At 56.7% G+C, this 25310-nt stretch overlaps 2 protein-coding genes across 3 annotated transcripts in view; one reads left to right on the top strand and one right to left on the bottom strand.

Annotated features, from left to right (window-relative positions):
* Positions 1-2599: 2599 nt before the first annotated feature.
* PROCA1 (protein interacting with cyclin A1) lies at positions 2600-6724 on the top strand. Its single transcript, XM_073316002.1, has 4 exons — positions 2600-2864; positions 4780-4912; positions 5731-5865; positions 5953-6724. The coding sequence occupies exons 1-4, from the start codon at positions 2600-2602 to the stop codon at positions 6644-6646; spliced, it is 1227 nt and encodes a 408-aa protein (XP_073172103.1). The 3' UTR covers positions 6647-6724.
* Positions 6725-11345: 4621 nt separating this feature from the next.
* The window catches only part of SUPT6H (SPT6 homolog, histone chaperone and transcription elongation factor), a 32038-nt gene continuing 18073 nt past the window's right edge, over positions 11346-25310 (bottom strand). Inside the window, exons 23-36 of one of the 2 annotated variants that reach the window (XM_073315812.1) lie at positions 24819-24946; positions 23468-23675; positions 23182-23329; positions 22728-22870; positions 21295-21435; positions 19894-20089; positions 19517-19755; positions 18198-18311; positions 17312-17436; positions 16680-16792; positions 14618-14695; positions 14328-14494; positions 13239-13417; positions 11346-12412 (exon numbers count right to left, since the gene is read on the bottom strand). In XM_073315812.1, the coding sequence (XP_073171913.1) occupies positions 12226-12412; positions 13239-13417; positions 14328-14494; positions 14618-14695; positions 16680-16792; positions 17312-17436; positions 18198-18311; positions 19517-19755; positions 19894-20089; positions 21295-21435; positions 22728-22870; positions 23182-23329; positions 23468-23675; positions 24819-24946 (2166 nt within the window). In that variant the 3' untranslated portion in view covers positions 11346-12225. Of the gene's footprint in view, positions 12413-13238; positions 13418-14327; positions 14495-14617; positions 14696-16679; positions 16793-17311; positions 17437-18197; positions 18312-19516; positions 19756-19893; positions 20090-21294; positions 21436-22727; positions 22871-23181; positions 23330-23467; positions 23676-24818; positions 24947-25310 lie in introns of those variants that run through there. The other variant, XM_073315813.1, reaches the window with a different exon arrangement.

Below are 25310 nucleotides of genomic sequence, written 5' to 3'. Positions count from 1 at the left end.
CTGAGCCACGCCATCAACCCCCGGGTACCTTTGGGGCCCCCGGAGGCTGCCAGGCCAGAAAACTCCTGCAGCCCATAGCCGGGCAGGGTGGGTGCAGCGCCTGGCCTGTGTGAGAACAGGGTGCGTTGCCTTGGGAGGTTCAGGTGGCAGCCCAGCCAGCGGGAGCCCACGGCACAGGGGCTGCCAGCCCCATGTTAAAGGCCCCAGCAGATCGTGTGGCTTTTCCATAATCCAGCCCCGGTCTCTAGGCTCCTTAATGCAACTTTTATTAATATGCTCAAAGAAAGAGGTGTTCTTGGCATGAATTCCCGTGGCCTGTGGTGTGAGAGCGGGTGACTCCCCCTGCACTGGCCTGGCTGCTGCATCACAAAGGGCCCTGTTCCGGGCACAGGAACATGAAAGAGCCGATGGCGTGTTCAGGGGGAGGCAAAATCTGAAAGGAGCCTGAGTCCTATGGGCCCTGCAACATCACCCCATTGCAGGCTGCCAGGCAACCAGGCTCAGCCCGCCCCTTGGAAGCCGTGAATTCAGGAGAGGGGGCTTGGGGGTAACTCTCGGTCAGAGGCCTGGGAAGGGAAGAAGGCAGATTAAGCGCTAACCCTTTCTTTGCCAGGCTGAGGCCTGGGAATACAGCTGAACAGAGCCTGGCCTGGGAGGGTCTGAGCCGCCTGCTGACGGGGTGCTTGGCACCTCACGCGACTGGGTCTCTTGCTTGAGCCAAACCCACGCGGAGGGTATTGGGGCAGGTTGGCTGAGACCAGGAAGAGCCGGTCTTGGTCCCAGAGGCCATGGAGCCATTCCCGGCTGCGCACAGAGAGCAGGGCCAGCTGCCCCCAGGGCTGAGGACGGGAGAGATTCACCCACCCATGTGGAATCCTGGTCCCAACCAAGTGGCTGGGCTCAGCACAGGCTGGTCTACAGTCTCACAGCTGGAGGGGGCCTCTGGAAACCCCTGTGTTCCCCAGGGCTCCCATCAAAGGCCAGCAATGGGATGCACACAGCTCCCAGAAGATGCTCTTCAGGCATCAGCCAGGCAGGGTCTGCTCCCTCTCCCCTCACCCAGCAGCCCTTGTAGCCCCTTGCAGAGCCCCCAGAGCCCCCGAGGGGCAGGACGAGCTCATTGTTCTCGTGGCACAACCCGAGCTCCTGCGAGAACAGACCCGTCAGCACCAGGGCAGAGCCCAGCAGTGTGGTGCGGTGCCAGGCTGCCACAGAGCAGTGGCTTGGGGGTCTGAGCCCCAGGGCTGACAGCCCCTTTCACCCCCTGGCACGGTTGTCCCAACCCTTCAGACCCATCAGATACATCCAGCATCGTGCCGGTTCCTCTGTGAGCCTTGCTTTGCTGGTACCGAGAACTCAAGGGGCTTTTCCTGATGCCCTTGGCCAAACCTCTCCCTCCCCACACACATTGTGCTGGGTGGTGGCTCCCACCTTCACCCCAGAGGTGGCTGCATCCTTGGTGCCGGAGGGACGGCGGCTCAGCTGAGAGCAATGTGAGAGTTGAATGAGTTCAGCTAGCTGGGGATGGGGGGCTGCAGATGCTCACAGAGGCGTCATGGCTGTCGTTACAGATTCGGGCTCCAGAGGGAGGCCCAGCTTGCCCTGCCTGACAGCCCTGGGTCTGGGCGAGGGCTGCCACCTCTGGGGCACCAAACACCAGGGCATGTGGCATGATCCCAGGGCCCGGGCACCTTTCAGCTAGCTCAGAAAAGGGACATTCCTAGGGAAACCTGACCAACCTGCAGCCCTGGACTGGGTTTGTCTCCTCCCCACCCCCCCAGCATGCTCTGGGCCTGCACTGGGAGCAGGTGTCTTTCTACCCCCACCCCAAGTGAAGACAGGCCCCGTCTGCCCTCCTTGCGGGGTTAAAGCCCAGCATCCCACCCGATCTTTGGGAACACCTAGTGCAAATAAATGCCCCCCCCCCCGCATCCCCTCTCTGTCCATGGCTGCCTCATGCCTCAGAAGGGTCCCTGGACTCCCCTCCCCACCCTGCCATCTGGGGTGAGATCAACTGGGGACTCCCTAGACAGAGGAGAGAGGGGGAACAAAGGGGGGGAAGGGGAGGAGAGAGAGATGGGGAACAAAGGGGGGGGAAGGGGAGGAGAGAGAGATGGGGAATGGGCGTGGGGAGAGGAGATGGGGGAGGGGATGCGAGCAGGGTAGAAGGGTTGGGGAGGGGGCAGGGGGCTCGTGGGGCAGTATATGGGGAGGGGGAAGGGCAGAGAGGGAGTTGCAGTGGGGAGGGGGTCTGGGGGTAGATGAGGAGGGTGAGGGAGTAGCGGGGGGACAGAGGGAAGGGGCGGTCGGGGGGGAAGAGGGGTCAGGAGGGGGAGTGGGGGGGAGGGAAGGGGCAGGGAAGGGGCGGTCCCGGGGCAGGAGGGCGGCGAAGGGGCAGGGAAGGGGCGGTCCCGGGGCAGGAGGGCGGCGAAGGGGCAGGGAAGGGGCGGTCCCGGGGCAGGAGGGCGGCGAAGGGGCAGGGAAGGGGCGGTCCCGGGGCAGGAGGGCGGCGAAGGGGCAGGGAAGGGGCGGTCCCGGGCGGTTGATAAGGCGGCGGAGAGGCGCTGTCTGGCCCCGCGGTGCTGAAGGCGGCCGGGCCATGCGGGCCGTGGCGCTGCGGCTCCTGTGTCTGCTGGCGGCGGCTCGGGGGGCCGAGAGCCCCGGGCAGCCCGGCCCCGCCTGCGCCCCCGCCGGCTCCCCGGGCTCGGGCGGGCGGCAGCCGCTGGGCGCCACGTGGGCGCCCGGCCGGGGGCGGCCGGAGCCGGCGGGAGGCGCCGCCCGCAGACGGGCCAAGCGGGGCTTCACTTACCCGGGCACCCTCTGGTGCGGGGCCGGCAGCAACGCCGACAGCTTCGAGCAGCTGGGTGAGGGCCGGGACCCCCCCCCCGCCTTGCCCGGGGCCCTGGAGCCGGGTCGGGACCCCCCCCCCCCCCCGCCTTGCCCGGGGCCCTGGAGCCGGGTCGGGACCCCCCCCCCCCCCCCGCCTTGCCCGGGGCCCTGGAGCCGGGTCGGGACCCCCCCCCCCGCCTTGCCCGGGGCCCTGGAGCCGGGTCGGGACCCCCCCCCCCCCGCCTTGCCCGGGGCCCTGGAGCCGGGTCGGGACCCCCCCCCCCCCGCCCCGCCTTGCCCGGGGCCCTGGAGCCGGGTCGGGACCCCCCCCCCCGGGACCACCCGGGGCGCTGGAGCCGGGCCCCCCCCACAGCAGATCTATGCGAGGAGCGGCAAACCGCAGCCCCCTACCCCGCCCAGTCCGAGTGTGGACGGGGGCGGGAGACGCGGGGCGGGGGGGTCGGAGTGCTCAGTGACTGATCACTCAACACACCCCGCGGGGGGGGGCAGGTGAACCCTGTGTGTGAGTGTGAGGGGGCAAGTGGGGGCGTTTGCAGAGGTTGGTGTGTGGGGGGGTGTGTTTGGGTGTGAGCGGGGGTCGTTGGGGTGTGTGTGGAGGAGATGGGGGGGTGGGGTCATTGCGGTGTGCAGGGGGGGTTTATGAGTGTCTGTTGGGGGTTGTTGGATGGGTTGGGGGTGCACGTGGGGGTTGTTGGGGATGCATGCAGGAGGGGGTGGGGTCTTTGGGGGTGTCCATGGGAGGTGTGGGGCATTGGGTGTGTGGGGGTTTTGGGGTGTCTGTGTGAGGGGGTTGTGTGGGGGGGGTAGTTGGGGGTGTGCATGTGGGTTTTTGGGGTGGGGCCTTTGGGAGTGTGTGGGGAGGTTTTGGGGGTGTCCGTGGCATGTGTGGGGGTTTTGGGTGGCATGTGGGAGGCAGATGGGGTTTTGGGGGTGTCCGTGGGAGGTGGGGGGGGTTTGGGGGCATGTGGGAGGCAGATGGGGTTTTGGGGGTGTCCATGGGAGGTGTGGGGGTTGGGGGCATGTCTGAGAGGTTTGGGGGGCATGTGGGAGGCGGATGGGGTTTTGGGGGTGTCCGTGGGAGGTGGGGGGGTTGGGGGACATGTGGGGTTTTGGGGGTGTCCGTGGGAGGTGGGGGACATGTGGGAGGCGGATGGGGTTTTGGGGGTGTCTGTGGGAGGTGGGGGGGTTTGGAGGGCATGTGGGAGGCGGATGAGGTTTTCGGGGTGTCCATGGGAGGTGGGGGGGTTTGGGGGACATGTGGGAGGCGGACGGGGTTTTGGGGGTGTCCGTGGGAGGTGGGGGACATGTGGGAGGCGGATGGGGTTTTGGGGGTGTCCGTGGGAGGTGGGGGGTTTGGGGGGCATGTGGGAGGCGGACGGGGTTTTGGGGGTGTCCGTGGGAGGTGGGGGACATGTGGGAGGCGGACGGGGTTTTGGGGGTGTCCGTGGGAGGTGGGGGGGGTTGGGGGACATGTGGGAGGCGGACGGGGTTTTGGGGGTGTCCGTGGGAGGTGGGGGGGTTGGGGGACATGTGGGAGGCGGACGGGGTTTTGGGGGTGTCCGTGGGAGGTGGGGGGGTTGGGGGACATGTGGGAGGCGGACGGGGTTTTGGGGGTGGCGTGGGGTTGGGGTCGTGGGGTTGGGGTCGTGGGGGGCTTTGGGGGTGTGCACAGGCTGGGTGCAGGGTGGTTGAGGGGAGCGAGGAGGAGCGGGAGGGGCAGGGCTGTCAGCGAGTCTGGAAGGCAGCCTTGGCAGACTAGCAGCAGCCGGGAGGCAGGGCCCCACGTGTGCCAAGAGCCCCGGAGCCTGTTGCCTCAGGCCTGCCGGCCGCAGAGCTGGCAGCCCTCGGGCGTTCACGCTGGGGCCCGCTCCGGCGTGCCGCTCTTGTGCGGCGCTGGGGGCTGAGGTGTTCTCTCCCTCGTCCCCCCAGGAGAACACCGGGAGACCGACAAGTGCTGCCGGGAGCACGACCACTGTCAGCACGTCATCCACCCCTTCACGTACCAGTACGGCTACCGGAACCTCCGCTGGCATACCATCAGCCACTGCACCTGCGACCTGCGGTGCGGGGCCCGGCCCGGCCCGCTGCCGGGGCTGCACGGGGGAGCCAGCCATGGCCGACGGCCAGGGGATGCCGTCGGGCCGGGGGGATACGCTGCCCCGGCTGTTGAACACAAAGTAGTGACAGCTTGGGCAGCGGCAGGGGGTTGGAATTTCCCGACTTCTCCCCCCTGCCGGGAGCAGAGCCGAGCGGGCGCTGGAGAACAGGCTGCTGCAGGGCAGGCTGAGGCTACTGGCTTTCTTTGTAACCTGGGCCAAGACCCAGCCTCTGGGTGGGTCCACACACGTGGGAGGGTTTTCTCCAGTCCACGTGGTTCAGCCATCTCTCCCAGAGGAGGTCACTCGGTGGATGGAAGAATTCACCCGCCCCCCTCACTGCGTCTGCCCCGGGGGTTTGGTCGACCTGATCACAGCACCCAGGGCACAGGCCTTAGGCATAGGAACAGCTTACCCGCTGACGGAAGGCCCCAGAGACGGGTAGGGTTAGTTAACTGGCACGGAGTACAATGCTGCCCACTGGCAGCAGCTACAGGCCCCGTCACCGGGCCTGTTGGCTGGCTCCTGTTTAGAAACCTGCATGCCACAGTTCTCCCAAACCAGTCCCGCTGCCCTGAGGCCTTGTGCTGGAGACACTGGACAGCTCTCCCCACCGCAGCGCTTGCTCCGAGAGACAGGCTGCTGCAGGGGGTGAGGAACAAGAGCCGGTGAAGTCCCGTGACAGCTCCTCCCCCGCTGCCCCGGCCAGCGCCCAGATCAGCCTGGCAGGAGAGGCCCCGTGCCCCTTTCTTACCCTGCCTGAGGCTCTGCGTTGCCCTTGCAGGTTGAAAGGCTGCCTGAGGCAGGTGAATGACACTGCCTCCCGCGTGGTGGGCCAGGCGTTCTTCAACGTGATCCAGGTGCCCTGCTTTGAGTTCACCTACAGAGAACAGTGCGTGGAGCCCTATCTGTACATCTGGTAAGTCCTGACCAGGGAGCCTGGGGTGCTCCCACGCCCCTCCCGCTGCACCCCCCTCACTCTGCTTCTCGTCCCACTTCTCTCAAGGTGCAAGAAGTACAACACCGTGGCCATTGCGGTCCCCCGGGCGCCGGTGCTCTATGAGTTTGGTGGGGAACTGATAGACCAAGTGGCAGCCGGCTCAGACAGGGCTCCCTCCAGCCCAGCGCCCCAGCCCAGCACTCCCCCACCTAGAGAGAGCACGGGCAGATGGGCCCCTCCTCCGACAAAGCACCCACCCCCAGGCCAGGTTGTCACACGGGCTATGGACAGCTCCCAGAAGTCTGCGCCCACTGGGCCCAAGCCAGAGAGCCCCACCAAGAACCAGCGGAAGGGGAAAGGGAAGAAGAGAGGGAGGAAAACCATGAAAGGAAAAGGGCTGAAAAAGAAGAAAGTCCATTCCAAAATTGAGGTGCTGGGGCTCCCCACCCCCACTGCAGATGCTGCCTCCCTCCTCCCTAAGCATCTGGGGCTGGGGGAGCTGGGAAACAAGCTGCTGGACTCTGGGGGGAAGGAGGATGCATTCAATGCCATCCTGAACGATGCCCCCATCCGGGAGGAGACCCTGACTCCACACGGGACAGCGCAGGCTGAAAACAGTGACTGGGGGCAGTGGAAAACAAGGCCTTTACCTACTCTCCAGCCCACGTTCCCAGCTGCTAGCAGGAGGAAGAGGAGGCGGGAAAGAAATGGAAGGAAGCGCCTGAGAAAGAAAGCGGAGTCTCTGCCCAGGCCTGTCTGAGACTCACTGCAGCCAAGGCTGCCCTTCCCCTCGTCCCCAAGAGAGCAGCTTGCCAGTGTAATAAATTAGCTCAATGCAGCAGATGGTACCATGCTAGTGTTCTATACCTAACCCGTCCAGCCCAGACCCTGCTGCTGGCAGGGTGTCCGTGCAGGGCCGATGAGATGGAGCTCCTGCTGCTGGCAGGGTGTCCGTGCAGGGCCGATGAGATGGAGCTCCTGCTGCTGGCAGGGTGTCCGTGCAGGGCCGATGAGATGGAGCTCCTGCTGCTGGCAGGGTGTCCGTGCAGGGCGGCTCCTGCTGCAGGGAGTCCTCTGTGACTTGGCTGCTGCGTCACCAGCGCCGTTGAAATGTTTGTCCAGGAAAGAGGTGACAATGCAGTTTCGTACATTTGTAAAGCGGGACAAGGAACAGGAAAGACTCCAGATCTAATCCAGCACGGAGCCAAAAGAACAAGAGAGCTGGGCTTAGCATAGCCGAATGGGGAGAGCCCTGCCTGCTACAGAGCGGAGGGCACGGACCAGAAACCCCTGCTCGTGCAGCTGCGGGGCGGCAAAGCCTGCCTGTTCCACCAGCGGAGCAGACCGGCAGTCACCGTGGCAGCACCCCTCTGGCCATGCAGCGAAAGGCACAGTCCCTGCCCTGAAGGGTCTAGGCAAGATGAAAGTCCCTGGGGAGGGGTAGAAACAGGCGAGGGAGAGCACGCGTGTGATCACTGCACTAGTGTGCAGAGCTAGTGGTTCTTCTTCAGCTGTTGCTTTCCTGATCCCACCTCAGCTCCTGTATTTCCCCTGCTCCCCAAAATGGGTAATTGCATCAGGGGTTCCCAAGAGATACTTTGGCCCTGGTCCTTTTTTGCTTTACTGAAGTTTTGGGGCTCATGCTAACTGCCCCCTAGGAAGTAAACACCCACCCAGCCACTGCTGGCACAGCATATACCCCCCTTAGCGCCAACACCCCCTGCTTGGGTGCCTTTTAAAGTTAGACTCCCAGAGATTTGCTGGTTCCAGGGCCTGGAGCACGGTGACGGGGGCTGCTCTTCCTGCACACCCACAAAGAAACAACCCTGGTTGCGTCCCAGTGTTTGGAGGGGAAACAGCAGCACAATGGGACCCTGTGAGAGCAGATGCCAGAGAACTGGGCAGAGCAGAAGGGGAAAATTCTTCAGGCTCCCAGCCCTTGGTCAGCTCGGAGGCCAGCCCAGCACCTGACCCTCCCAGGGCAGCACTTAAAAGAAAAGCAAGTTGTGTGTGTTTCTGTGAACTGGGTGCTTGTTTGGCCTAGGCCAGGCAGACAGCGCCTTGGGCTTTGAGAAAGTATCCTGTTTGGTCCAAGTGTTGGACCATGAGAGGGGCGCAGGTTATTAAAGAACTAGGCTGAGTTACTCCTCACCATTAACGCGGTTTCATTTCTCAACGCTCAGCTCAGGCACGGAGCTGTTTTCCCTGCAAGCTGGCAGGGCAGGAATGGCAGTGGGAGGATGGGCATGCAGATTTCCCGCACTGAGTTAAGGGCAGGGCAGGCGGTTCCCTGCCCTGACCCCGCCTTAGCACGGCTGGTCAGTACCTTGATTTGGGGCATTCATTAACCAACTGCAGCTTCTTGCTTAGCTGGGATGGGGTTGCTGCTGTAGCAGTTCTCAAGCCACTTACAGAGCTTGGGGGTTTATAACAATAATTCTCTGCCCTGCTCCAGTGATAGCAATGGGGGGTGCTGAGTTTTACACACGAACCCTCTGGCCCGCAGGCAGGTACTAACTCCATTTGACTGAACAGGTCAGTGCCCTGCATAAAGCTACATGCCAAACCAGCGCCTATGGGCCGGGAACCCAGGCCAGAGCCCAGCCTGTGCTGTACCTACAGGTGGTAGCAGCTGGAGGGTCACTTGTGAACATTAACATCATGCCCACGCACCCTGCAATTCTGTGGTGTCCTCGAGGCAGGGCGCCCATCTGTCTGTGTGGCCTGCGGCTCTAAGAGTCAAGGTCTCTCACTGTGTGGACTTCGGCTGCTTTGCTGCAGCCACTGGGAGATCAAGGGGGTGGAGGATGTGCCTCAAGGAGCTCCCCAATGGGCTCAAGGTCTTGCAGGCACTAGCCAAGCACTTGGATGAAACGTGTATGAATACCTAAGAAGGCATAAGGCAGAGGTTTGCCCCAGTTACACAGCTCAGGAAAGCCCTGCTCCCACTCTCATTCTGCACTGAGCGAGAGATGCAAAGATCATGCTGGAAAACAGATCCACCAATGCATGGGAGAAGCCCTGTTTTCAGTGAGCTCCACCCTGGAGCCAGGCAAGCCATTCTAGCCAAGTCTCTCAGGAGACTAAAAAAGCCTTCATTTAAAACCAGCATTTGGCAAGATGATCCTTATCTCAGTGTCAGCCATAGGGCCCAGGTACGAGGTGCTGGGGGAGGGCCGTGTGCCTGTCCATGCAGGGAGGCCTCTCAGCGTTACCCAGCCACTCAGAGCATGCAATGCTAAAGCAAAAAGCACAGGAGCGTTTAGTTTCAGACTTTTGGGGAGATACTGATTTAAACCTGCCACCGCATCCTGCAGGACTCTTCAAATACCGTAAGAGACCAGCCCCTGCTCCGGAGAGGATGGGCCATTCCCCCGCCCTTGGACAAAGGATCATGAGAACCCAGACACATCACAAGCGAGCAGCCTACTTACCATGGGCCCCGCACAGAGCCAAGCGTGCTGCTTGTCACTCAGCCACAGCAGTGCAGCTCAGAGCGAGCCTAACCCTGGGAACGGCCTTTCCAAAGCTTTGCACTCCTACCGAGCGGCCATGGGCGTGCAAGGGGGCAGAGCGCTAGCCGGAGAGAGACATTTAAAACCACAGTGCAGTGCCTCCGAGCTCAGCCAAGCGTTGCTAGGCAGAGTCTTTCAAGCGATGTCCTGGGTGCAAGCGGGAGCGATGTAGCGTAGAAGGCTGCGGCCTCCTCTGGGGAAGGAGGCAGGGTGTGGGAGGGGATTGCGACTTGCAGGAGGGCCTGGGATACAAATGGGAAACGCAGGCTCCCATTTCCTACTAGCAGCAGCTCGTACACATCTTCCCAATCTCCCCCGTGGAGATCAGACCAAACCCACCCCGCCCGAGCAGAGGTTGGTGCAGGAGCGTTATCGTTATCCGGGCTGCAACATGCATGCTGCGGAACCGGAACGCCCCAGCCCGAAGCAGCAAGAGGGCCCAGCAGCGTAAAGGGAGGAAACGCAGGCTCTCTACAGCAGCGGCTAACACTTCTCATAACCTGCTGCATGTTTTGCCAGGGCCTGTAGCTCAGGGACGTGCCCCCTTGAGCGTTTACAGGCCATGCCATCATTAGAGCCACACAAGTGCTGGTAGAACAGAGACGGGGCAGCTACACTTGTGTGACGCAGGAGGGAGCGGGGTTGGCGTCTAGTTCTACGGGGACTGTCTGCATTGGGGAGGGGAGAGCAAGGGATGAGCCTGGAATCTGAGCCAGGAAGGGGGTGGGGCCAGGTGACATCTTTGCCAGGGAAACTGGACAAAGGCTAGAGGAGAGAGCCTGCAGTTTTGTGCTAGGTGGTGGAAAGCAGGGAACCCCAAGGCTGGGGTCAAGCTCCCTGCCCCCCAGAAGGACTTGACTGAGGGGTCCTGGTTGTACCCACAAGTTCCGTTTTAGACTGTGTTCCTGTTGTCCAATAAACCTTCCAGTTTACTGGCTGACGGAGTGTCACGGTGAATCCCAGGAAGAGGGGTGCAGGGCCCTGACTCCCCCACACTCCATGACAACCTGGCATCCCCAGAGCAGGGCAGGAGGTGGCTTACAGAGCGGAGCGCGTTAGTGCAGTAGGCAGGGAGAACGCTGGGTACAATCGACATCCCAAAAGTAGAATTTTATTGATGGAAAGGGAAAAAACTAAAACCAAAGACAGCCAGAAGGAGCGGCCAGACGAAGCGCAATGGCTCTCTGGCAGGTTCCTTCACAGGAAGCTACTCCACAGTCAAATTCCTGTCATACAGAACTGAACAAAATAAACAAACAGCGTAAGGTTAGTATGCTTGTTAATCTACCCCCGAGCAGAGCCCGCCTGCACGGTAAGGAGAGGGATGCAGCCAGGCCAGCACCCTGGGGAGCAAAGGGGATATGCTGTAGGGAAACCAGGTCCTGCACTCCTTGGGAGAACAGCTTCACCTTCTTGTCTCCTGCATCTCTTGCTATTTAAGGGCATTTGCACGCAACAGGACCTTTGTTTCCTAAGCTGTCTGCTCCTTTCCCAGCTGAGGGCAGAGCCCTCTGGGACTTCAAGGAGCGGGTTGTGATGTTAACAGATCAAGAGCAACAAAAATCCTGCTTCCAGGCAAAATCCTCCTGGAGAAGGCAGGTGGCGAAATACAGGGAAGTGTATTGAACAGAGCCCTCAGCTCTGGCAGGGCTGCTTCTGACCCAGGACAGACAGTACCTGCGTTCCGTCAGCCTCCTGCCTGGCTCCTGCTAGGACAGAGGGGAGGGCAGTGCCAGGGGTGTCGCCCTGATACGCTGGGCTGAGAACCCCACACAACACATTCAACACAAAATATTCTTCAGCATCAGCCCACCAGGCAACTCGGGCAACACAAGACGAGGGGCATTTCCTGGTTCACTGCTGTACTCTGCTTCTGCAGCAAATCCGTGGTTGAGAGCAGAGGCAGGCAATACAGGATGAGAAGAGAACACCTCCAGACTAGCGTTCAGTAGAAACACTATTTATTCACCCTTTTCGGTTACATGTGGACAGAGCTAAGCGGGATGACAGAGGACATGCACTTCAGGCTGATTCGCATTCTCCTCACCACAGGAGTGGCTGCACTTGCAGTGCCTTAGGTCTTGCTCACTCTTGGAAAAGCTGCTGTTACCCAGGGTTTTGCTTTGCAGTCCAAGTTAAAAACCAACTGAATAAATATTGTCCCAAATGAAGCCAGGAGAGGATGAGCCTGTCGTACAGCTGCTTCCCTCTCTGGCAAGAGCCCTAGCCCAGAGCTGCTCTGCTAGAACACCCTTGCAAATACAGCTGGGGCAGTTGGTGGAGTTTGGCAGAGCCCACTATACAAGGAGCCACCAAGCAAACAGGAGCAGAAACTTCAGAGGATGTGGGTTGAGTTGTCCGAGCCCCCACGGGATTTCGTTCCGTGGGTCGGAACGGGGACGGGCGACATTCAGAATACATGACGATCAAAATAAAACTTCGCTCTAGGCCAAGAGCTTTTGCATTTCCAGCTAGGTTTGCTTTCTAGTCTTTGGCTGTGAAAGCAGGTCGCTGTGCATTTCTAAAGGGTCTCGTTCGACCCTTGTAACTGTTTTGCTGAGCTTCCCACACGGTGAACCAAGGTTTAGTGCACAGAGGTGTCTGCAGCATCCCTTCCTATGATCTGTGTGTGTGTATTTATACCAGCCCTGCCAAGTATATTAGCTCATGTGGGTGGACGCACCAAGTGTCATTTCACATAGTTTTATGAAGTATAAAATAGGAGTTGTGTGGAGAAGGGAAGGGAACTCGTTCTCAGCTGTTCTCCCTCCCCCCTCCCCTCCCAAGAGAAAGAACAGAGGTCAAGGGTCAGGTCCAGCAAGGCCTATCGATCCATTTCATCCAGAAGTGGTGTGGCGTCCCCAGCAATGGACATGGGCGTGCTCTCGATCATGGGGCTGGGAGATGGACGAGGGGTCAGCCTCTGCTTCTGTTTCCTCCGCTCAGCCTCCTTCTCCTGGAGCCACTGCTCGGCCATTTTCCCCCAGTCGATTGCAGCGTGGCTGTTGGACCTACACAGACAAAAGCAGGAAGTGAAACATACGAATAGCAGGAGCCCAACAGGGTCAGTTTCCCTCCCCAGGTGCTGCCTTCGCAGAAGGATGCCACTACTGGATGCCCCCAAAGTCTCTCTCTCCTATTCAAAGGCAGGCAGGTGACAGGGCAGCCCACGCAGACTTCCTCCCCCAGCACGGTTACTCAGAGCAAGGTGCAGCCTGGCATGATGGGACCCTGGGACCCACGGGCTCTGCAGCTTGAGCTGGTGGCTCTAGGATGCCTGCAGAACTCTGTGGGCTGTGTTCAGTTACGTCGGAGGTAGCAGATTCCTCATAGCTGCAGAGTGGCCTTTAGTCAATGGGACCCATTGTGGCCAATTTCCTTAGCAGAGTCAGTTCCGCCCTTACGCCTGGCCAAGGAACGGGTTCCCGATTCCTGATCCAGTGCCACAGTGTCAGAAGGGGCCAGCCCGCAGCTCCTTGCTCTGGCTTCTTTACACCCCCCATCAGCACCACGGCCTGAACTGTACTTCCCCAGGGCCGATGGGCCGTGACTACGCTCTTCACCCTTGCTCGGCTGCAGTTCTCCCCAGACACCGCTTCCTCTGCCCTTTGAGCAGTGGCCATGCAGCTCTTTCTCCAGGTGCACATGCTGAATGTCCCCACCCGCCACCCCCGGCCTGTGCAGCACGCCCCCTACTGGCAGCAGGCAGAGTTACTGCAGAGCCTGGGTCCTGCTGCCAGGGCCGTGCTTGCGTGGCCCTGCACTGTGCTCAGGGCAAGAGTGGCTCAAAGACAGCAGAGAGCTGCACACATCCAGCACCATGGATGAGCTACTCACTTCGGCTGCTGCCTCTGCCTGGAACTGGACGATGGCTGCGACTGGGTGGACTGGGGCGTAGCGCTGGCCTGCAGCTGATGATACTGAGGGGTTGTAATTGGCTGGCTGGGGGTTGTGTAGGAGTAGCTGGGGGTCATCAGAGGGGTGGCCACTGGCTGCTGTGCTGGAGTTGTAAAGACCTGCAGGAGGACCGACACGCTTAGGCTAGCGCAAGGCTCAGGGCACCACCGGAGCAAGGCTAGACAGACGCCCAGAGCACAGCACATTCCCTCACCTTTTACCCAGCGAGCAGCCACACAAAGGGCAGGAGGCAGGGTCAGGTCCTCACTACACGTCACTAAGCCGCCATGCCTTCCTCAGGGCGCGGCCTAGCACCACTGGAGGGTTTTGTGGGGACTCCAACAGGGAGCGATAGGCCCCAGATGTCAAGTCCAGAGTGCCTACCCCAAGGAGGAGGGTTTTAGCTGAGAGCTCCCCAAGGGGGCAGGGGGCATCTGCTGCACTGAACCAAGCCAAGCCCCTCCTGCCGCCATGGAGGGCCGGAGACAGTGGGTGGAGTGGGCAGGTGCAGACGCACGCGGGGAACTGCTCAGTGGCGGGTTGGGAGGAGAGTCCAGGGCCACCTTCGGGCATGAGGCAGAGCTGGAGTGTTGCCTGCCTGCACACCTCCCAGCTGAAAGCCCTGCAAGCTCAGCACATATTTTCATAGCTAATCCCTTTCATGTGCAGCTCCATGCTGCCGATACTGAAGCACAATCATGTGGTTTCGTGTCCCTCTCACTCACCACTGGGTCCCAACCAACCCCAGGCACACCTTCCTCGCAGCCAGCATTGCATTTCCCATGTTCCCGGCCCTGGGGACACGGAAAAAGGCCCAGGAATCTGCACAGCAGGGCTGAATGCTGCAGCTAGGCCGCTGGCTGACCACGGCAGGTCTGTACTGCCCTTGGGTATCCGTGCAGCCCATTGTGCTGTCCCCTGCACAGCCAGTCTCTAATGCTGCCGAGGAAGGCGGCGCTTCCAGGAGGGACAGGCTGCTGCGCGCTCTGATTCCTGCCCCTCTGGCTCAGCTACTCAAGATACACCTACGTGATACGCGCTGCTGCCCCCTCCGCTGCCTCCGTAGCCATACTGGCTGGATGCCCACTGTGCAGGCGTGGCACTGGGGTTCTGCCCTTGGCCCGTCACCGCGGCGATGGCACTGAACATCTGTGAGGTCATGTTCTGTGGCAGCGCGTTCACGGCTCGGGTCAGATCTAGAAGAGAAAACACCGAGTTCCGAGAAGTGAAGACACAGGAAGAGAATGTGACTCTGGTCTGGGGACTAGCTTCGAAGTCAGCCTCCATAGATCTGACCGAGGAGACAGGCCGGTACTCACCAGCTAGGTTAATATTAGCAGGAGTAGCATTGATGGAGGCGGGGGTCCGGGTCCTGCTGCTGCTGCTCGGGGTGATACCTTGTGAAACAAGAGAGAGGAGTATGTGTGACACCCTGGCACCCCAATATTCATCACTGTCATGTAATTAGAATATGTTTTGTACAAAGTCTGCGTTGTGAGAGGTCATTCTAAAAGTCTTGATCTGCTAAACAGCAATATTGTTGGATTGTATGTGCTGTCGTCGTGTGTGAAGTTATGAAGTTTGGCTATGTGTGTGTAACTGAAACACGTTGCGAGGCTGAAAACACCCACAAGCAGCCTTTCAGGTACAACAGTAAAAAGGGCAAACAATGTTAATGGCTCATTGAGGAAAGGCACACAAGCACCAGGATTACCCCAGGAACCGTGTACAACAGAAACCTCTCCTCTCCGAGATAGCACTACACCATGGGAGCGGTTTGACCAGATCACTGCAAAAGAGCTTTCCAGCAAGTGGGGAGAAGATATAAAAGGGGGACAATGACATCATGAGGGTACTTGAGTCTCCCTACAACAACAAACCTGGAAACACCTGAGGAACAAGGACTGAACTGTGGGAAGTGATGGTCCCAGGCTAGAGGGATTGTTAGCCTGTGTATGAAAACCTGGGAAAGCCTTAAGAATCTGCCACCCTGTTTTATCACTCAGGGTGAGAATTTGCAAATTCATATCCCACCTATCTATTGTGTTAAGCTCAGTTAGCAGTTTTGTTTATTTACTAAGGGAATCTGCTTTGATCTGTTTGCTATCACTTCTAATCACTTAAAAATCCATCTTTTGGAGTTAATAAACTTGTTTTGTTTTGTCAAAAACTAGTGAGTGGAAATCATAACTGGGGGGACAAAAAGCTGTTGCATATCTTCCTCCACATTGAGGGAGGGGGCAAATTTCATGAGCTTATGCTGTACAGCTCTCTGTGCAGTGCAAGACAATATAATTTTGCGTTTACCCTCCAGACAGGGTGTGCATGCCTGGGAAGCTGGTAAGTGCCCTAGCTGTATAGCCTTCCTGTGCAGGGGCTAGTCACAAAGCCTGTCTGCATGTTACTACAGCTGGGTGTGTCCCTACTTGTGTGCTGGTGAAAGTGTGAGACCGAGAGCGTGTCTGCAGCTTGTCACAGCATCAAAGCGTGAGTGGGAGCCCAGGCTGGTGGGTCGGGGGGCTCAGTGGTACCCCAGTTCCAGGTGACACGCCGAGGAGGGGGGAACCTGTCATAGTATGTAATTCTGAAATCTGAGTGGGGGTTCTTACTACCCAGGATTTTAAAAGATCCCAGCAAAAGTCTTGTGTCAAGGTGCTACTCTGCTCAAAAACAGGGACAATGGAATAAAGAGCATCTGGTACGTAGGGGACAGAGATAAGAGTGAAATGGTCAGGCCCAGCCCACACCATGCTGCTTGCCTGGCAGACAGATTCCTTCTAAACAGCATTAGTTTATGCGGATGAAAAGCAAAGCTAAGCACTTTAATCTGGTTTTCTTGGGAACATTTCCCACATTCAGATCAATGGAGCCTTTCTGTATTTCAACAGACAGGGAGTCTGGAACGTCACCAAAATCAAACTCTGATTTTCCGACATTCCAGTAGGTCTCCCGAGCCATCTGGATCCCCAAGTTCACTTTGTGGTTTTTGAGCTTTGTTTACAATCAGCAAGGCCATGGATGTTTAAAGAACAGAGCTTCACAGCCCAGCTTCTCTTACTGAGCCCTGTGGCACAGTCACAAGGATGACGCCGACCCTTTCTGGTGCAATGAATGAGTCACAAACACAGGAGAGAGACTTCTCTGCAAGGCAGAGCAAGAGCTGACATACAGGCAGACAGCAGATCGTGTGTGTCTGGCTGTACAAGTCCCTGTAACCGGAAGCAGCTCTGTAACTGCACATCTGACTAATTGCTGACAGATGCTTGATCCCATTTCCATTTAGACTATCCATGGAGCATGAGCCAGCCCTTAATTAGTCTGCCCCACGAGTTGATTTCCTGCAGGACAGAACAATTCTGGTGATTAGGATTTGGGGGTCACCTGGCACTGGGTCCTGATAATGATCCTTAAACCACCGGAAGAGCCCATTCACTGTAGGGAAGATCTGTCCCCGGTACCGGAATCCCTCTGGTGTTACCGTCACATACTCTATCCTGTAAGGTCAGGAAGGGGGAGAGACGAGCACATTGCACTGCGGCACACTTTACCGACTGCTGGCAATCAATCACCAGCTCCTCCCAACACAGCGTGAGAAAGGGATGGGTGGGGCACATGGTACTGAGATGATGGGGGCATCAGAAAGGAACCCACAGACTCTGCTGGGACTACCCGCCTTCCATCAGCTTCCAGCCCAGCCCCAGTAACACTTGGCCATGACTCAGGAAATGCCAATGGCTAGCGGACTGCTGAGGATACTCAAAGGGAATCCATACTCTCCCCTGCCGAGGGGTGGGACATGGCTCATGGTGGCCACCTGGTCAAAGGCATCGGCAGCCAACCTGATGAGACTACATGTGTGAGGCACCTGCAGACCAAACCCCAGGGGTCAGGGCTGCTGCTACACACTGAACCAGAGCAGAGCCCAAGAAAAGTCAGGCCGGGGACAAGCAAAGGCCCAGGCCCTGCAATGACTGACAGCCAGCTGTACGAAACAACATACATGCACCACTGACCTCGGTTTCCCTCGAGGCTGGTATCCGAGAAGGAATTTGCCAGGTAGCTCTTTACACGCACAGATAAAGTAAGGAATAAAGGTTGGCTTCTCCTTCTTGGTCTTTATTAGAAGTTCTTCCAGTTTCTGGTTAGAGGGGAAGAGAGATAAACGCTCCATTGAGATGCCCTGTGCAGCCTGGGGGCAGCACCAGGACTCACAGGGGCGCGCTGATGGCCTCAGAACACTGCAGTGCTGGCTTCCGCCCAGCCCACCCCTCCCCATGGCAGTGTCCAGGCACAAACAGCATTCAGTGGTTTCATCTAGGGCTCATTTCACAATGCTGAGTATGGCACGTAGGGCTGGCAGCTGTAACCACTCGGTGGAAGCAACTGGGAGGTCCAGATGGACACTCTCGTGCTTACTTAGGTCAGTGCTGCAAACAAGTCTTCAAGCAATGGTGTGAGGGGAGCAGCATCCCTTTATCCCGCTTTAGGGCACTCATGTCCCATCTGAGAGCCCTTCCCCTAGAGTGGGGCAGCAGCAGAGCTGGAGAGGGAGAGATGCCTTTCTGCCCGTGTCTTTGTGACGTGCAAGCACTGTCAGGCTGTCCTCCCTTCCCTGGCGTAGACAGTGACAAAGCCCTTCAGACATTCCGGCCCAGCAAGCCAGCCCAGGCTCTCTGCTGGTTCTACCGCTCCAAGCTAGCTCCCCCAGACACAAAGCGGGGAGGTGACCAACACAAGCACTGTGCGATAGGTCAGAACACATGAACCTCTTCTATTTTACCCCGGACTTGAACTCAGTGGTTCGTGTTCACACAGAGGCCAGGAGACTGATCTGGGGCAGCCAGCTGCTCCTGCGCTTTGCTTCTTACAGCTCTGCAGCAGCCCCTCTGGGAGGCTCACCTTCCTGTCTCCACCACTGCAGTCTTGGTAGTATTTGTGACTCAGCAGGTCTCTAGCAAAAGACGCCATTGGTTGGACATAGCGAGCGACGATTTCATCCAGGTCCTCGAATTCCTTGGAACGAACACAGAAAGAGCCACTTTATTCCGAGTCTGACTCCTGAACCTCCAGAGGCAAAACTGAACCCGCTGCGCTGAGCGATGCCTGGGCCTTGGGGGCTCAGACCCTCTTAACCCCGAATGCTAGAGGGGAAGGCACCACAGGGTGACGAGACTGCCTGTCTGCAGTGGAGAGCAGGGCAAGGGCCCTGGCTCCCTGGAGAGGCCCACTCCCTTAGACACGTGCTCTGTAGGATTAATGTGCACAGTGCAAGTGGTGGGCAGCTCAGTGCCTTTCAGTCTCAGGGATAAACAGTGACCCCAATTCTATTTGACAAGCTCGGAGGGGAAGCACTTTGTTCCTTAGACTAAAGGAGCAAATGGAGCACAGCAAACTGTCTTGCAGTGGTTGGACTAGATCAGGGTTTCTCAGCTGATGGGTTGAAACCGACCCAGGGATGGGGGCATGAAAGGCAATGGGGAGTCATGAGGCATTGGAAACAATCTAAAGCAAGGAAAAATCTCATTCCTGACTCCTCAAGGTCAAGTATTCTCGGTCAGCCTCCTGAAACACACAACAGATTAGTTGCACAGGCATTGCACTGTTCTCATGGATCCATTTTCCCCTCACAACTTTAGAAAATAAATGTAATGGGGCTGCATTGTTTTGTTTTTTACACTTCAGATAAGGAGTCACAGCGACCTGAAAAGGTTGAGAATCACTGAACTGGATTAGCTAATGGGCTCTTCTAACACTGATCTCTAGGATTCTTTTACACAGAGCCACCAGTTACTCTAAAATCTGAATAGAGAGGCTGGCTGCCGAGCATTCGCTCAGGAACTGGAAGGGAGGGAAACTGGAAGCTGCTCCCAGACAGTCCGGAAGCACCTGTGAGAAGAGTAAACCCTCAGGATCCGGCTCCCAGCCTCACAGGCTGTCCATGGCCGGTTCCATGTTTCTCACCCAGCTTTGTGAAGCTAGGAAAGGTTTTGGTTTGATGGCCAACTTGTACTAACGTCTTCTGCAAGCCAGGAGTGGTAGCACCCCAGCTTCTGCTTCCACCTCTGGCTTCGAAACGCCAAACCATTCAATCCTTCAGCAGTTCCTCTGGGGTGACTGTGCCCACCCTCCACGCTGAGTCAGCTTTCACCTCCCATTAACTGGGCTGGGATTCACTCCACCAGGTTCACGTCCCCAGTCATGCTTCCACCGACTCTTACCTCTGTGTTAATCCAAAGGGTGGAGCCCAAACTGAAGGCGTTCTCCTTGCCCTCCTCTCGGACATCCACATGCTGGTAAATCCCATCGTTCACCTTCCAGGTGACAGTCAGGTGGTTCTCCCCCTTGCTGCTTGGCCGGATGATCACGTCCCCTTGGTCCATGGTCTCCATCATCTTCTCAGCTTGCTTGAAGCTGATATTATGGAATGACGGGTGAGCGATCACCCTCTTGATGTATGCTGTAGACAAGTGGGCGGTTAGCATTCCCATAGTAGCAGTTTCATTGCAAGAAACATCCAGTCCCATTTCTTTTCCCTGGAGCAGACTGCGAATATCCATGCCCCAGGTTCTCAGGGCCCTAGAGAAGGGATACTCACTTGTGCGCTGCTGTTTCCTCTTGTAGTCTTCTTCCTGCTTGTGATCTGCTGCCTCAGCATCAAAGTCATAGTAAGTGTCTTTGGGCAGCTTCCATTCATTGTTCTTATCCATCAGGTCTGACGTCCTGCAGGTCAGGTCTGCACTGAACTTCTCAATGTCTATCTTCATGATCCTACAGTGAACAGTCATTCCTACCTGCAGAGAGGCAGACTGGATTAGTCAGCAGGTGCAACTCACATGCTGCACCCGTCACTCGGAGAGTGACCTATCACAGCCGCACCAGGTGTGGTAGGCTTACCTCGAGTATTTAAAGGGACACATCAACCTGAAAATAATGATTAGATATCCCTCTGAAAGCTGTTTATCTACCACTGTTACAATGACCCTACAGAAGACTAGACCTGGAAGGGATTAGAGGAGAATCTGACTCTTCTCCAGTGTTTTCTCTTTGGCATTTCACAGCCCTTTGCATAGTCAGCTTCCTTGTTCTGTTGCTGGTGTCCCCTAGTGCCTCGGAGCTGAAAGGGGAAGTGAACAGAGAGCAAGCAGCAGTCAGGTGTGCACACACAACAGGATGGGGTGGTGGGCAGAGCACGTTTTCAAGCCTGTCCAAAAGACCCTTCTAAATGAACAGGGGAGCAGAAAAACCCTTAACATTTTAAAGATCCAGGTCATGGTGTTTAAAGGGGCTCTAGGAGAATCTGGTATGTAGTCCATTTAAATGTGTTTAAGTTGACAGTGTCCTCTTAAAAGGGATTGCTAGGAGACCTCAGATCTCAGCAGGATAGTCCTTCATCTAAACGCTAATTCCCTCAGCAAGGATCCCAAAGGAGAGCACAGAGATGAACCCTTCTCTTTTAATTACGTGGACATCTGCATTCTATACCCATGTAATTCTACTAATAGGGCCCAGGTCCCCGTTCTGACGGAGACCAAGTAACTCAGACAAGCCACAGAAACTGATTCAACTAGGAAAAATAACCCTGAGAGAGGGATTCAGCTAGGAGAAACTACCCTGAGTGAGGGGAAAATGACCCTCCTGGAATCTAGCAGCCGCTCCTTGAGCTATTTTGAAAGCTGGAAACAAAGGTCAGCTCCTCATTAGAATGCCTTCCAGCCTCCCAGGGTCTGGACTTCATACAGACTGTAATAAATCCTGCACAGTGTAATATGCTAACTGATTCACACAGTTCCCACCAGCAGCTAAGGGAGACTTGCAGTCTGGGAGAAGGAAGCAAACAAGAACCTAGATTCACTATTGATTTAGAGCCCACAAGAGAAAGAGCAGTTGCAGGGATATCAGGGGGGCAGAGAGATGAGCAGGATTCTGAGCCTCTGGTACCAGCTCTTTAGAGACACCCATCAGGAGCTGGAAGAGGAGATGCACTCTGTTCTCCTACCTTCACCCTTTCTTCTGGCCGCTTAACCACCTTGTCGCTGAGAAACTTGGTTGGTATAAAGCCAGTGACCCCATTGTCCAGCCGTGTCTTCACCCCAATAGCCTGGCCAGGGCAGGAGCCACTGTCAAAGTGATTCCAAACCTTAAGGAAGTAAAGGAATAAGACACTCAGCATGGAAACCAATTTCTGAAGGCAGCACAAGTACAATACAGTTAGACACAAGAGACACAGTCAAGCAGGGGCCTGGGTGTGCCAGGGCAAGTTGGGGGTAAGTTCTGTAACACACTGGCCATAGCAGCAAACTGGAGAACCTGCAGCAGCTTCGGAGAAATTAAAAGACAGAGGTTTGACTGACTGAAACCGATCCATGCAGCATTCCTATGCCAGCAACGCTCGGCTCATAGCAGGCGGGTTTGCTTTGCAACAAGGCAGGCTAGAACGCTTAGGCTCTGTCTACACTTACCGCAGCGTGCAAAGTAAGGCACAACACACGTAGACACACGCCGCAGTCAAAGGGAGGCTGTGTCCGCACCTGGGACTGCAGCCTGTAGCTGCACGACAGTGAAATGCTCCAGCAGTGGGGAGGCAGCAGGACGCTGTGCTGCTAAAAGCTGCAGTGTAGATGAGGGAGGCCCTGCTTGGGTGTGTGGAAAGGGCGCGTAGGTTCCGTACCCTTGGGATTCAGGCACGGAGGATGCTCTTCTGCATGCCTCACGGTCTATGCTGCTGTTCATGCCTGTACCAGCTGGGCCTGCCATGTCTGCACCCTACACGCCGCTGCAAGCGTTGAGGTCCCTTTGAATTCGGAAGCACAACTCCGCAGCAAGGGGTGGGTTCCACTTTAGTCCCATGGGAACTGCTGATTACCCAGCGTCCTGGCTATCAAGGCTGGAATATGCCACTCTTAAGGCAGGACCCAAAAATGCCACCCCATCTAAGAGCAGGGAGTCTGTGCTGGTTCTTAAATTGAGACAATGGGGGTGAAATCAGCTTATTTTCTCCACCCCATAGGCGGCTTCTCTGCATAAAACAGAAAAGTCCAGACTCTGAACAAACCCATTCTGAACATCTGTAGGGAAAAGCTGACCGACTGGCTATAGCTGAAGATCCCATCCCATGTCACACCTAGTCAAATATACTGGGCAACCCTCACACAGCAACTAAGTGGTGCTAGCAGACCTAGAAAGAGGCAATTCCAGAAGCAGAAGTAAGTATTCCTATTAGGTTTACAGCCAAAGGCTCCAGTAGGGATTGGGGGCCCACTGTGCTAGGCGCTGTCTGAACACGAGAGGCACAATCCCTGCCCTGAAGCGGTCTCCTCTCTCAGAAGGCCCCTCCAGTACTGCATGCCCTACAGGATGCTCCGGGGGCAGCATCACATCTGAGCAGCCTGCCGGGAGACGGCACCTGCGGGAGCAGCCCGATCACTTTACCTCACTGAGCTCCGGGAAGTTATCCTGCTGACAGAAGGGACATTGCCAGAGGCCTGTCTCATCATTCCGTATGGCCTGATCGTAGCTTTCGCCTTGGGGCCTCCTATGGGCTATCCCAGTCACGTTGCAGGTGATCATTTTACCTGGGGAGAGGAAACAGGAATATATCGGGCACATGCAAGGGTTGGATGGTGCCCTGAATGGGATGCCACGCAGGCCTCTTGGAGGCTACTTGGAGTACTTAGTACTCCCGTACCTACGGGGGGGCCTTCCATAAAAGGCTGTCAAGTGCAACACGGACAGTGTGGTTCTGCAGCACACCAAGTAGCCGTAGACCTTGCACCGACCCAATCAGCATTCACATAGCTGCCACTCTCACAGACCTCCACTCCTGGTGCAGCTTGCGACAGCATTTCCGTACCTGAGAGAGCCCTCCAAGTAGATGGGGACGTACCTATGTAGAAGGTCTCTGGTGTTTCTTTGGTCAGCATATTGAAGACCTCCTCCGTGTTAGGAGAACGGTACGGGGTTCTCAGATCCTTGTATCTGCAGCTCAGCTCAGCTCGGATGTCGTACAGCGTGATGTGTTTGTCACCGTAACCCTGTTTGTGCAATGGCATGGTTTAATGTTTGCGTCCCATGTAGGATAGAGGTCATGCTAGAACAGCCCTGTGCCATCAAACCCCAAGAGTTCAGGGCTGAAAGGCAGCTCCACCCCCTCTCCCTTCCCCTGCACAGACCTGTCTCTCCAGCTCTTCAGCAAAGGCATCAAGATCCAGGTCTTTCAGACGCTCTGGGTTTTCCAGGATCTCCTCTAGAGCGCCAGCTGGATTGGCATCCTCTGCTGATTCATCATACTCTAGGGCATCCACTGCCATTTTTCTTGCCCATTCGTAGGTTTCAGGGTGGACCCTGGACCCATCTAGGACCTCGATGTAGGAATCCGTGCTAAACGAATTCAAACACATGCATCAAACTGGAAACTCTGCAGGAGGCCAGCGATGCCTTCACAAGCCAGAGGATGCAAAATGACTAAAGAGAACATGCTGCTGCTGAGTTGCTGCTGTTCACTTTCACAGTTCACCGCAAAATTTAGCTGCTTTAAATGAACAAGAATTCTCTTAAATGAACGTGAAATAGAGAAGGGCAGAGTGCAGCCTGCGGCCACCCACATCATCTGGGCATAGCCTGGTTGCTACTGTGCACTTTGGCCAGTCTGATTGAAAGCGAGTATTGCACGTCAGAGCTTGTGCCCTGTAGCAGGAAGCTGTGGCTATAATTTGCTATCTCATACTAGTCAGGTGTGGCTAGTTGACAATGCAACCCTCTGCACCGAACTGTTTCAGAGGTACCAAAACTTTGTCTCAGCCCAAGAGACCCCGCATTCACATTCCTGGGGTCTGTGTCCTGTCAAGGCCAGAACTCCCAGGGAGGGGAGCAAGGCTGAAGAGTTCACCTGGCTGTCCTGTTTGTTCCCAGACTCTTCCAAGCCCAGGGGAGATAAAGAAAGAAGCAGCCCAGTGAGCACAGCATGTTCCCGGCCCAGAGGCCATCCAGAGATTAGAATCAGGTTCAAATTGCCCTCACGCTTTCTATTTAACACTAGCTTTGGTTAACAACATTATTTTTAAGCTCTGTACATTTCTCCACACGAACTCCCACAATCGTCCTTCCAGTTTAAGAGCCAGTTACAGTCTTGTGCTGTGCTACTGCCCCAGGTTTGGGACTGTTAAAAAAAAGCATTAAAAATAAATCAAGGCGCGAGACCAGCACTAAACGAAAGGGTCTGTGGGCAAGTGTGGTGAAAGGTACAAAGACACTAACTAGGGAAGAACTGATTCTCGCTTTGGTTTCTCTTCACCACAAAGGACCCTCCCAATCACGGCAGAGAATTCGTGCTGTACTGCTCACACGAAAGTTTAGGTTGAGTTGGCCTAGAGAGAGTCAGATTAATAACCAGCAATAAACTCACTTGGCTGGACATGAAAGGCTGCTGCACAGAAGTGCCTAGGAATACGGTCCCGGCAGAATGGAATCCCTTTCAGCCAGTCATTCAAGTACTAAACCCATGCAGCACCACCTAATACCAACCTGTCACCCAGCGATGCTGTGTCAATTTTGATGAAACCAGCACAATTAATGAAGACCTTGGGTCCCATGTGACACATGGTGACTAGCTGAGTCCGGTTCTCCAGCCTTGTGTTGTTTTGTTTCAGGATCTAAGGGAGGAGATTTTAGCATTAGCTTTGCAACTCAGCACATGGAGGGTACAGATATCCCAGCCCCGATGGAAGACAGGCAAGGAAAAAGAGGCCTCAGACTGAATAGTGAGGGGTCCAAAGAGAGTATCTGGTACAGCCACCCTGCTCCTGTCGCATTAGTCCTTGCTTTGCTATACAGGAAGCATTTCAAAGCCACACGAAGGGAAGATCTAAAATCAGCACCACACAGCAGGCAGGACTGCCACCCCTCTCAGGACGAGGAGAAGTACTTGGCCTTTCACTTTGTGCTTCCGAAAGCAGCCGAGTGTCCTGATAGCACAGCACACTCATACCTGTCGGACACTACCGTCATCTCAGGAAT

This window comes from Lepidochelys kempii, chromosome 17 (genome assembly GCF_965140265.1).
Source record: "Lepidochelys kempii isolate rLepKem1 chromosome 17, rLepKem1.hap2, whole genome shotgun sequence".
Taxonomy (NCBI): domain Eukaryota; kingdom Metazoa; phylum Chordata; order Testudines; family Cheloniidae; genus Lepidochelys; species Lepidochelys kempii.
Note: the sequence above shows the minus strand (reverse complement) of the source record. Positions and strands in the feature narration are given on the sequence as shown.

Coding starts and splice junctions, on each gene's coding strand:
- PROCA1 (XM_073316002.1), top strand. CDS start 2,600: ATGCGGGCCGTGGCGCTGCGGCTCCTGTGTCTGCTGGCGGCGGCTCGG. Junction 4,913..5,730: donor CACTGCACCTGCGACCTGCG/GTGCGGGGCCCG, acceptor TTGCCCTTGCAG/GTTGAAAGGCTGCCTGAGGC. Junction 5,866..5,952: donor GAGCCCTATCTGTACATCTG/GTAAGTCCTGAC, acceptor ACTTCTCTCAAG/GTGCAAGAAGTACAACACCG.